This window comes from Gracilinanus agilis, chromosome 4, assembly GCF_016433145.1.
Source record: "Gracilinanus agilis isolate LMUSP501 chromosome 4, AgileGrace, whole genome shotgun sequence".
Lineage (NCBI taxonomy): Eukaryota > Metazoa > Chordata > Mammalia > Didelphimorphia > Didelphidae > Gracilinanus > Gracilinanus agilis.
In genome coordinates, this window is record NC_058133.1 from 487,046,174 (window position 1) to 487,057,842 (window position 11,669).

General features: G+C 51.3%; 2 protein-coding genes across 2 annotated transcripts in view; one reads left to right on the top strand and one right to left on the bottom strand.

The window, feature by feature from the left end:
• MYO18A (myosin XVIIIA) overlaps positions 1-11,466 on the bottom strand; it is a 110,644-nt gene extending 99,178 nt beyond the window's left edge. Inside the window, exon 1 of the mRNA XM_044675590.1 lies at positions 11,288-11,466. The gene's annotated coding sequence lies outside the window, so the exon portion shown is untranslated. The remainder of the gene's footprint in view (positions 1-11,287) is intronic.
• On the top strand, positions 5,606-11,639 carry LOC123246801 (skin secretory protein xP2-like). The gene is made up of 7 exons (XM_044675591.1): positions 5,606-5,779; positions 5,889-5,989; positions 6,184-6,246; positions 8,019-8,162; positions 10,555-10,612; positions 10,921-11,049; positions 11,205-11,639. Exons 1-7 carry the CDS (start codon positions 5,606-5,608, stop codon positions 11,637-11,639), a joined length of 1,104 nt encoding a protein of 367 aa, XP_044531526.1.
• Positions 11,640-11,669: the final 30 nt, after the last annotated feature.

Here is an 11,669-nt window from a genome sequence, read left to right on the forward strand (position 1 = left end):
AAGAAGAAGGAGGAGGAGGAGGAGGAGGAGAAGGAGAAGGAGAAGGAGAAGAAGAAGAAGAAGAAGAAGAAGAAGAAGAAGAAGAAGAAGAAGAAGAAGAAGAGGAAGAGGAAGAGGAAGAGGAAGAGGAAGAGGAAGAGGAAGAGGAAGAGGAAGAGGAAGAGCAGGAGCAGGAGCAGGAGCAGGAGCAGGAGCAGGAGGAGGAGGAGGAAAAAGAGAAGAATTAAAACTAGGATAGAAGGTAAGGGTTTTTTAAAAAAAAAGAAAGAAAAAATCTCTTGCCCCTAGGTTCCTCATTTGTAAATTGAGGGGGAATGGGATGAAAGGACCTTCAAGGTTTCACCCAGCTCTAAATATCTGACCCTATATCACTTGATCTTCCTGGGCCTCTCAGTTTTCTCATCTGCAAAATAAGAGGTTTAGATCAGATGCCCTGAAGACCCCTCTAGATCTATGAAGCTGATCTCCAAAGGAATGAATAAAATATCAGGTTTTGTTCTTGCCTTTAGGATGCCACAAGTTATAGGGCTTGGGTATCTAGAGAAGAATCTGAAGAAATATGTCCTCCCACCAATCTTACTTGACTTCTTTTCAGCAACCAAAAGAAAAACCACCAATAGTCTATTAGGTTCTCTTTCCCAAATATGTGTGTGTGTGTTCGTGAATGTGTGTGTGTGTGTGTGTGTGTGTGTGTGTGTGTGTGTGTGTGTGTGTGTGTGTGTGTCCCCCTCTAACTGCCTTTATCCCACAGTAGAGGCCTGAGATCCTGAGAAGGAAAAAGAAAAGGAAAGCAAGTTCCCACAGCTGAAAGAAACAGCAAACAGCTGGGGGTAGGAGGCAGTGTGGTGGGAAGGGTCGAGTCTTCCATAAACAGGATCCTGGAAAACTCACATCCTTTTCCCTCCTCCTCATGACCAGCACCTAAATATATGCCTCAGGAGCAAAGAAATCATGGTTGTCAGGGGCTCCCACCAGCTTGAGAGAGAAGAAAGGGGAGAGGAAGGAGGTGGGGAGGGAGATGAGAGGAGGAAGGGAGAGAAGAAGAACGAAGATGGGGAAAGCCGGCTGGTCAGCCCAGGGGGTGACTATTTCCCTCTTTCTACCTAGAAGGCAATGAGAAGTCACATTGCTCCATTTGAAATCAAATTCCAGTTCTTTTCTCTCCCTCCCCATCAACGCCATCCCTCAGGTACCATAAAGCTCCCACATGGCTGCTTCAACCTTTGAGACCTCCCCCTTCATCCCTTGAGGCAGACCAAGAGAAACAGCCATCCAGGGATCCTGAACTCTCAGACTGGTTGTGCCAGGGCACTCATCTATTTACTTGGTTGAGATCCCTTTTCTCACCATCTGTCTCCCACTTCACCCTATAATGGGAACCGTTTGAGCTAATCAGTTCTTCATCCTTTAGGGGAGTCAGAAGGTCAGTGCTAGTTGTGGAGTCCTGGGGTGGATGGTCCTCCTTCCTCTAGCCTCATTATTTCTCCCTGGGGTTCCCTCTCCTACTACAAGTCTGCTGCACTTTCTTCATCATCACCATCACCCTGAATTTCAGCCAGTTACAAAAAAAATCAATCCTTTCGTCCCCCTGTAAATTAGCTCCCTGAACACAAAACATAAAAATATGTCAGGGAGCCAGGCTCAGAGCCAGGAGATCCTAGGTTTCAATCTGGCCTCAGATACTTCCTAGCTGTGTGACCCTGGGCAAGTCACTTAAACCCTGACTACTCTTCTGCCTTGGAAGCAATACGTTGTATTGATTCTAAACCAGAAGGTATTTAAATGTTAAATTGTAAAATAATTTAAATTAGAATTGAAAAATTTTAATTTAAGACAAATTTTAATTTAAAAAAATTTTAAAGACAAGTTAGCAACTTGTCCTAGGACCATATCCAACTGAGTTCCAGCCAACACAGAGACAAGAATAAAATGAAAAAAAGATGGAGGCAAGTGATAACAATAATATCTGCCCTTTATAGAGTGCTTCAAGGTTTGCAAAGCCCTTTCCATCCACCATCAAATTCAACCCTATAAGGTGGGTGCTATCAATAACCCCAATTTATAGATGAGGAAACTGAGTCAGGAAGGTTTCAGAGGGATCCAGCTAGTAAAGCCTCAGAGGTGGCATCCACTGCATTCCAAGTCCAACAGTCTCCACCTTCTCAGGGACCAAGGAGAAGGTGGAAAGGTCTGTCAGTTCAGAGACTCTAGGAATCCAGATCAGGATCCTTGGGCACAATCCCAGAGGAATAGCTCCTGCCCCGCCCTACGTTATGTGGGTATGTTGGCTAAATCCTTGCCCTTGACCTCCGGCTTCCCACTTTCTTGCTGGTGCTATCCAAAGCATCTTTGATAGAGTGAGAAGAACACTAGCTCTGTAGTCAAAAGACCTGGGTTCAAAATCCACTGTGTAGCCTTGGGCAGAGTCCCTTAATCTCAGTGTCCAAGACATTCATCCCCATCATTATAGTCTGTAAATCCATGTTCTCTTGAGCCAAGCCTGGTTCTACTTGACCAGGGCCAGATGCCAGGCAAATATCTCAGACCTCCCTCTCCCACAACAACAAAAAATAATGACTAGAATCTCTGGACTGGAGGGAGCTTTGTGAGTTCATTCATCCTCCTGTCCCCTGGCAGCACGAATGACTGCTCCAACTTCAAAATAGTCTCCTGCCATTCAAAAGGGTTTCTCGAGTGGAAAGAGCCGCAGAAGACGTGGACTCTTGCCCTGGAAACCCCACTGGCTGAGTAATCTTGGGAGAGTCCCTCCGCCTCAATTTCCTTCTCTGTCAAATGGTGGGAGTTGGACAAGATGATCTCTAAAGGCCCTTTCAGCTCCAAAATTCCATGTTTCTTAGTTTCCTTTGGACAGAAAAAGGGCACTTACTCACCCATTTGTCACCAAAGGCGCCACCCTCAGATCTCATGCCATTTGCTAGGCCTGGGAGAGCTGGGAGAATTCTAATTCTGTTTCCACAACCCAGGGCCAACACCTCTTTTCCAGGATGTCTTAAGACCTCATCCACACCCATTTTCTGTTCTTCAGCCACCTCCCTGGGTTAAACCTTGGGATCTCTCTGATCTAGGTGTTAAAGCTACAACAACAACCACAAAGCCTCAGATTTCGTTGGCCCAGGAAACTCCCAACGTGGAACTCTCTCCACCACAACACCCATCTTACAACTCAGGAGATCGTCTGAGGATGTGGAGAGCTCAGAAGTTAAATGACTTGCTCAAGGACACACAACTAGTGTCAGAGTCAGAACTCATTTCGCGCTGAGGGTTCTTCTATTCGGCTACACTGCCTTCTAGATCAAACTACCTTCCCAAATCCTGGCTGCCCTGATCTGTTAGAATGTAGATTCCCTGAGTAAGGGGACTGCCTCCCTTCTGTGTGCCTAGGGAAGGGGAAAGGAGGGAGAATAAGCGTTTCTACAGAGCCTACTATGTCCCAGGCACTGTGCTAATTAAGTGCTTTAAAAATATGATCTCGTAATACGTGTATAACCCAGTGGAATTGCCCGTCAACTCCAGGAGTGGGGAAGGAAGATGGGAGGGAGACAACATGAATCATATAACTTTGGAAAACTTATGTGGAAATTTGTTATTGGAATGAAATGAAGATAAAAATTTTAAAATAAATAAAATAAAAATACAATCTCATTCAATTCTTGCAAGGGGCGGGTCCTGTTACTACCCTCATTTTACAGTTGAGGAAACTGAGCCAGAAAGAGGTTTAAAAACTTGTCCACGGTCAAACAATTAGAAAGTATCTGAGGCTAGAACTGAACTCGGGTCTTTCCAACTCTAGGCATAGTGCAGCAGAGCCTGGTACACAGTAGGTGCCTAACAAATGCATTTTCATTCACTCCTCTATCATGCTGACTCACATCTCAGAGCTGGCACAGATCTTGGCAGCCACCTAGATTCTATATCCAAAAAACTATTTCTACCACAACCCATAATATGTTGATAAGACTGGGATAAGAGGGAAGACATCACCTTTATTGTTTTTTTTTCTGCCTTAGAATTGATGCTAAATATTGATCCTAAGGCAGAAGTGCAGTAAGGGCTAGGCAGCTGAGGTTAAGTGGCTTGCCCAGGGTCACCCAGTTAGAAAGTATCTGAGGCCAGATTTGAACCCAGGTCCTCTTAACTCCAAACTTGGCATTCCATCCACTGTGCTACCTTGCTGCCCCTCCCATCACCTCTTAAGGCAACTATATTCCACTTTTGGACCAGTCTAATTCAAGTTTTTCCTGACCTCAAGCCTAAATTGTCTACTTTGCAGTTTCCACCCATCCTTCCTGTTTCTGTTCTCTTCAGCCAAATGGAACAAGTTTAAGCCTTCTTCCTTCCACACAACGGCCCCTCAGGTATCCCATCTCTCCTCCTCCCCCCCCCCTACCCTCTCCAGTCTTTTCTTTTCCAGGATAAAGAGCCTCATTCCTTCAACTCATCCTCTTATTGGGGAACAGCCCTGACCATCTGGTGGAGACTCTCTAGCTTAGAAATAGCAGATTCCTCTGCCCTGCTGACCCCCTCATTTCCCAAAGTCTCCCCAGAACCTCAAAGGGGCCCTGCTGAGGAATGGTGGGAAAAGGCGGCAGAGCTGGGGATGAGCGGGGCCGGCTTGGGAATTCCCTTCCTTTTTGGACACAAAGAATAGTTCCATCTTGTCTTCTCTGTTCTGTGATCTCCTTCAAACTTTCCCAGCCTCTAATGAATCACAGAATCCTAGCCCACAGAAGCTAGAAAGAAGCTTAGGGATCCTCTGGACCAAGAATTCGACTCTTCTACAACAAGAAGCCCACCCTGAGGCCAACTACTAAATGAACTTCACATTGAAGCTGTGACATGGGCTCTCAAGAGTCAAATAAGTTAGTTTCCATAATAAGAGGATCTGGGAAGAAGGGAAAGAAAGAAGAGTAACCCAGAGAGCCAGCAGAGGAGATCCAAACTGGATGGGGAAAAGGCAGAGGAAGCCCTCAACATCCCAATCCACATCTGCATCATCCCATCCACATCTGCATCATCCCAGTGAGGCTTTCTGTGAGTCTCCAACAGGAGAACTTACAGTCCAATAGCCTTATTTGTCTGTAAAAAGCAGATATTTAGGACAGCTGGGTGACTCAGTGGAGAGAAGAGAGGCAGGGTTCCTCTGCCCTGCTGACCCCCTCATTTGGAGACAGAAGGTCCTGGGTTCTAATCTGGCTTCAAACACTTCCTAGCTGTGTGATCCTGGGCAAGTCACTTGACTCCCATTGCCTCGCTCTTGCTGCAATTCAGTCTTAGAATTGATACCGAGACAGAAGGTAAAGGCTGCGGTCTTTGTCCCGGACTCCCAAATTCCAAATCCAGTGTTCTATCCACTGTAACAGGCTGCCTACTTGTGCTATGTTAAATGGGGACAGATTTAAATGGGTCACCCTACTGTTGGGGTTTGGGAAACCCCAGGGACAGCTGGCTACATAGACAGATGAGGAGCACCTGAAAGCTCCCATGAGGAATGGCTAATCGCAAGCACCATTCTCAGGGCGTCCCCCCCCCATCTCTGTCCAGGCCTGACTCATAAATAAAAACAAAGGAAATGCTTTGCTCTGGGATGACAGGCCTTCCTTCCCTGGCCTCTGACCCATCAGAGGGGCCACTTCCTCCAGCTCGGGGGCCTTTTATCTCCCAGCTGTCCCACACAGGGACCCCTCCACCAGACTGCAGGCATCGCTGGGGGAGCTGGCTGGGAGCAGCCGGGCCGGCCCAGCCTAGCCAAGGGAGCGAGGTGAGAAGGGGCCCAACACCCTTCCTGGGCCTGTTCTGCTGAGCTCGCAGCCCGCCTGCCCGCCTTCTCTGACTCACCACCCAGTCACAGGGTGCTTATCTGGCTCCAGGTGAAGCCCAAGCCGGCTGCACACGTCTGGCGTGACATCAGGCGGCCACAGGACGGCCAGCTCCCCCTCTGTCCGGCCACCCCTGCCACACGGGGCGCCCGGTACCAGGGCGGCCACTCCCAGGCCATCGGCTGCCACCTGGGAAGGGAAGGAACCCACCGGCCCTGTCGACACTCCCCAGGGAGAGTCTCCCATAAAATGCCAGGATCTCACTGGCCCCAGAGAGGCGGCCAAAGACCCGGTTTCCTCGGCAGTGAACCCGTTTGGCTTCTTTGACATCTCTTTGCCCAAACAGCCCTGGCCTAACCGGGAGGAAATCCCTGCAGGAGATCCTAGCAGAAGCTCTGCCCTTAATCCAGTAACTCTGACCGAGCCCATTCCAGTCCCAGGGCCCCCGTTTCCTCTCTGTAAAGTGAGGAGCTGGGGAAGAGCTGAGAGAAATAGATCCTAGAGGGAGCCGGGACGGACCCTGAGGAGCTCCAGCCCCCTCGTTTGGTAGAGGACATCGCCCTGACCCAGCGAAGAAGAGTGACTTACCCAAGGCCATAGAACTATGACCAGCAAAGAGCTGAACTCAAATCTCCCGATTCCACTCTTTCTGGACTTAATTATCTCTAAGTTTCCATCCAGCTCTTTGACCTACGGCCTCTTGAAGGTTCAACTCTACTGGGAACTGTTTTCCAAGGCTTAAAGCAGCTTTATCTAAAAGAATTCTCTTTGATTATTAACCACGATACATTTAGCACCTCCCTATAAAGTCTAGATTTTGGCTCGAGTCATGGCGTGGGCCTTGGAGCTGGAAAAGACCCTGGAGCTTGTTTAATCCAACCCTTTTATTTTACAAAAAGGTCACACAGGTCAGAAATAGCGGACGCAGGATTTGAAAGGAGGTCCTCTGACACCCGGGCCCTCAGAAGTCATCTAGTCTCACCCTCTCATTTTACAGATGAAGAAAGTAAGGCTCAGGGAAGTCAAGTGACTTGTCCAAGGTCACACAGACAAGAAATATCAGAAAAAGGATCTGCACCCAGGTCCTCCAAAGCCCAGGTCTCAAATGAGGGCATCCCCATTTGCCTCCTCCTATCTCAAATTTGCTGTGTGACCTTGATCAGGCTCTAAATACCAGCTAGCTCATAAAGATTCTGTTTTTAAAGTCTGCAAAATCCACAGCAGAGAAAAAGAGTCCTTTAAAACCTTCACCACCACAGCTTCAACCACTGACTGAGTAGGGACTGTATGAAATGTCAAGGGAACATTTATAATTTACAAGCCTCCTGATTCCTACCTCTATTTTATTTTATGTTATTTTTGAAGTTCATTTATTTACTTAATTAATTTAGAATATTTTTCCATGGTTACATGAACTGATTCCTACCTCTAGACAAAGAACAGTCCAAAAAGAGGGGTGCCTTGAAGGAGAAGGAAGGGCCCTAGTCCACTCTAGGCTCCCTCCAATCCCCTCTAGGGCCTGTCCACCTCCCCTGAGAATTGCCCACCCACCCTATCTAAGCTTTCTCCTCATACTATCTAGCAACAGGGGAACTGGGAGGATAAATTCAGATCTGGAAGACAACTCCAGGCTGGAAGTGGGAAGCTCGACCAAGCCCCCCTCCCAGACCCTCCCTATGGACAGCCCCAGTCTAACCCAGGAAAAAGTGGTTTGAGCAACTCTGCTCCCTAAAACTCATCAACCAGATAAGTCTCCTTCTCCTTACTCACCATGCCTAAGGGATCACTCCCTCCCCTGGGGGGGCCAAGGTACCCCAAGAATCCAGGGAGTCCCGAGGGCCCCAGGACCCAACTGCCAGCAGCTTGGAATCTGGCCAGCAGGTCAGGCAAGCAGATCAGTTGGAGGCCTCCATCCGTTTCTGCTGCTGAGCTCTCCCGTCTCCAGATGGACTGTGTCTGGCTGCAGACAGCCCTCTACTATGAGAAGAAGCAAAAAAATAACCACCCACACACCAGAAAGCCCACCCCGGCATTGCCCTCTGAGTCTGTGTGACCCAACACAGCGAGGAAGCATTTAGTCTTCCTGAGCCTAGGCAAATAAAGTTGGTACTCCACCCCTTAGCAGGGTGGTTTCTCTCTTTAGGCCAGGCCCTGGCCTCCTGGCTGCTCTGCTCCACCCAGAACTCCCCTGGAGGGACCAGTGGCCTTCTGTGGGAAGAGCCCGGCCCAGACTCAGGGCCCCTGGGTGAAGGCCAGTCATGCTGATCGCCAGAGCAAAGGCCCGGACCGAGGTGCCACAAGAAGACTAAAACGGAGCCTCTGGAGGTAAGCGGGTGGAGCTTGGAGGAGGTACCACACCAAGGTCAGAGAGCCCGGACTTAAAAGGGGAGGAAACAAGGGACGGCACTGCCTGCTGCATCCCAGCACTTAGGACGGCGCCTGGCACACAGTGGGCACTTAGGAAATATTTATTGATTGACTGGGGTGGAGGAGGACCAGAATCCATGTGTGAGTCTCCAGCTTCCTCCATGGCACAGTTTAGGGAGCCATGCCCTATCTGACCCTTTCCTGATCCTCTCGATCAATCGATATTTATTAAATACCTACTATGTGCCAGGGCAATTGTTAGTTCTTGGGAAGAGAGTGTGAAAGGGCACCCAGGCCCTTTGCCCTAGGCTGGGTGGTCATGATGGGCCAGAGTAAACAAACCATTGGGCAAGAAGGTAATTTAGCCAGGGGACCAGGCACCAACAGTTCAAAGTTCAGTCCTTCCAAGAGGAAGTTTACACACCAGAACACCCACACTACGCCTGGCACCGAGGCACCACCAAATTGTCTTCTCTCAATTCCACAGCCTCTGCCTACTGAGGCACTCTACTCTCCCTGTCAGTCCTAGAACCTCTACTTCCACCCAAAACGGAGACGTCAATAGACGGGCAAACCTCCACCCAGTGCTATATTTAACTGGTGATGACCTGAATGGGGAGGACGTTTCCTGGAAAGCCTGAGATTGGGAACAAAGGAGCCAGAGGGGAAGCTGAGGAGGCAGACACTAAGGAGGAAGCCCAGACCACTGGAGAAGCCAGCCAAGGGCTGGCCGGAAGCCCCAGACTCCCAAACAGTGCCAAGATTGTCCTTTTCTTTTCTTTTTTCTTAAACTCTTACCTTCTGTCTTAGTATCTTGACAGAAGAGCGGCAAGGACAAGACAATCAGAAGAAAGTGACTTGCCCAGGGTCACACAGCTAGGAAGTATCTGAGGCCAGATTTGAACCCATATTCTCCCAATTCCAAGGCTGATACTCTATCCACTGTGCCACCTAGCTGTCCCTCAGTTATTGTTATTTTCAACAACCAAATGGAAAATGGCCCCCAAACCAACAAAAATGGTGGAAGCACCAAGGCAAGGCCCACTAACATGGCAACAGGTCTGTTCACTGCTTGGTCCAGAGGAAAGAGTAAACTTAGAGGTTCTGAGAATCTAAAAAGAAAGAACCTAGAGCAGGAGTTGGCAACCTTTTTAGCCGCGAGAGCCATAAATGCCACATTTTTTAAAATGTAATTTCGTGAGAGCCGTACAGTGCTCACAGTGCCGCTCCTGTAACAGTGCCTGAAAAAAAAAACTGACTTTATGGCTCCTGCAGAAAGAGCCCTGTCTGGCCCTCAAAAGAGCCAGATATGGCTCGAGAGCCATATGTTGCTGACCCCTGACCTAGAGGGTTTGAGTTCAAGTCTGCTGTGTACTACCTGTGTGACTTTGGACGAGACACTTGTTTCATTCTCATTAGTAAAATGATTGGGTTAGCTCCTGAGGTCCCTTTCCGTTCTAAAACTATAATATGATGTGACTCTGCCCAACGAAAAGCCCAGAGGATGGAGAACCAGAGATATCAGCCAATAATGTGGGCCTTGGGACCCTATCTCAAGATCTCTTATTGGGATCTTATTTAATCTACTATCACCTGCTAGAGCCATTCGGTCCCTCTTCTCCAACTCCCCCAATCTCTATATTCTAGTGGGCCACCTGGGCAGTAAATATGCCTTAGTATCCTGGATCTGATATCCACAGGAATAGGAAGGGAGAGGTCAATTCCCATTCCTTGGAGAATAGATTAGAAGGGATCCCACAGAAGGCACCCCCCATTCCCCCATGAGAAGCCTGTCAGTGCTCTAAGGACCTTTCAGCCAGCTGAAACAAACCACTGGCCACCGAGAGCCCCATACGCTCTCTCCTAAGGGTTTCTGCCTTCCTTAAATAATCTGTAGGGAGCACATGCCCATGGGTGCCCGCCCCCTTCTTCCCATCCCACTCGACAAAGCAACCCTATCTCTTTCTGCCCAAGAACCTAACCACTCCTTGCCTAGCTCAGTACGGCAGGGAACCGCCCCGGGGAACCCCGGGAGGGGCACATAACCCCCACGCCTGTCACCCAACTAACTGGCATGACAGGTTAGTGGGGTGGGACAGTCCAGGCCTGTCTCTCACCCCTGCCTCAGGCTAGCCTACTTCCCTTCCTCTCTCCCCCTCCTCCCTATCCTCTTTGAAAAGGTGAATAGAGAAAGAGGATCCAGAATCCCCAAAGGCCCAAGGATTCCCCCAGATTAGTTCAATTAGTCCCCAGCCATCTTTGGCTCCAGTGGGAGAAGGAGGAAGGGGGGCAGCGGGCATCAGGGAGCCAGGGTCGCCTTTACTCCATTGTTTTGCCAGCTGTCTGGCAGCTGCTCCGGGGAGAGAGGGAGGGAGCAAGGGCTGCTGCACCGTTTTGGCAGTGAAAGGGTGAGGGCCGCGGGAGAGGATAATGGACTCCAATCTTGTTCGCTTTCCCCCTCCCCTTAAGGCTGTCAGGAGAGCCTGGGCCTAAGGCAGTGGTGCAGCCCCCTACTCCCAAGTCCCATGGACCCCCCAGGCCAACCCAGCAGGGGCCACAGAGGAGAGGAGGCAAACCCACCCACCGCCAGCCCACTCCCACGCACAGACCATCCTTCCACTACAATGCATGCCCCCCGGGCTCCCTCCTGAATAAAGGGCACCCCACGGAGGAGGAGGAAGGGAGCTGAGCTCCCTGGCCCCAGTTGTCCCTGCAGGACAGCGCCGGCCTCCTCCCTGCACCCCCCGGGTCCGAGGGCGTCCGCAACCAGGTCCATGCCCGGGCCCGGCGACAGGGGCCCCGGCAAGGGCGCTCCGGCATCTTCTCTTGCACCCCCAGCGCCCAAGCAAGGCTGGGGGGAAAGCTGGAGCCTGGGGGCTTCCCGGGAGGAGGAGAACGACGAGGACGAGGAGGAGGAGAAGGAGGAGGACGAGGAGGAGGAGGAGAGGAAGGAGGGGAAGGAGGAGGAGGAGGAGCAGCAGTCTGCCCCTCCCGGACCAGCCCGGAGCCCGCCCCGCCACCCGGGCCACCCCTGACTCTGGCTCTCCGGCTCCCCTCCCGCCTCGGGCCCGGCCCGCACTCACCGGCCGCTGGAGACCGCCGGACTCGCGGCCAGACAGGAGACGCAGGGACGCGGCATGCACCGGCTCGGGCTCGGGCCCGGCCCCGGCCCGGCCCCGCTCCAGCGCCGGCTCCCAGTCCCGACTGCAGCACACCCCAGCGGAGGCCAGCAGAGGCGCGCCGAGCCGAGCGAGCGAGCGAGCTAGCGAGGTAGCGCAACCTAGCCGAGCCCCCGAGCCGCGCGGCGCCGCCCCCAGACCGCCCGAGCCCAGCCCAGCCCAGCCCAGCCCTGCCCAGCCCTGGCAGCCTAGCCCGGCCCCGCGCGGCGCAGCGCAGCACAGTCGGGCCCAGCGAAGCGCAGCGCAGCCGGGCTAGCCCAGCCCAGCCCAGCCCAGCCCAGCCCCG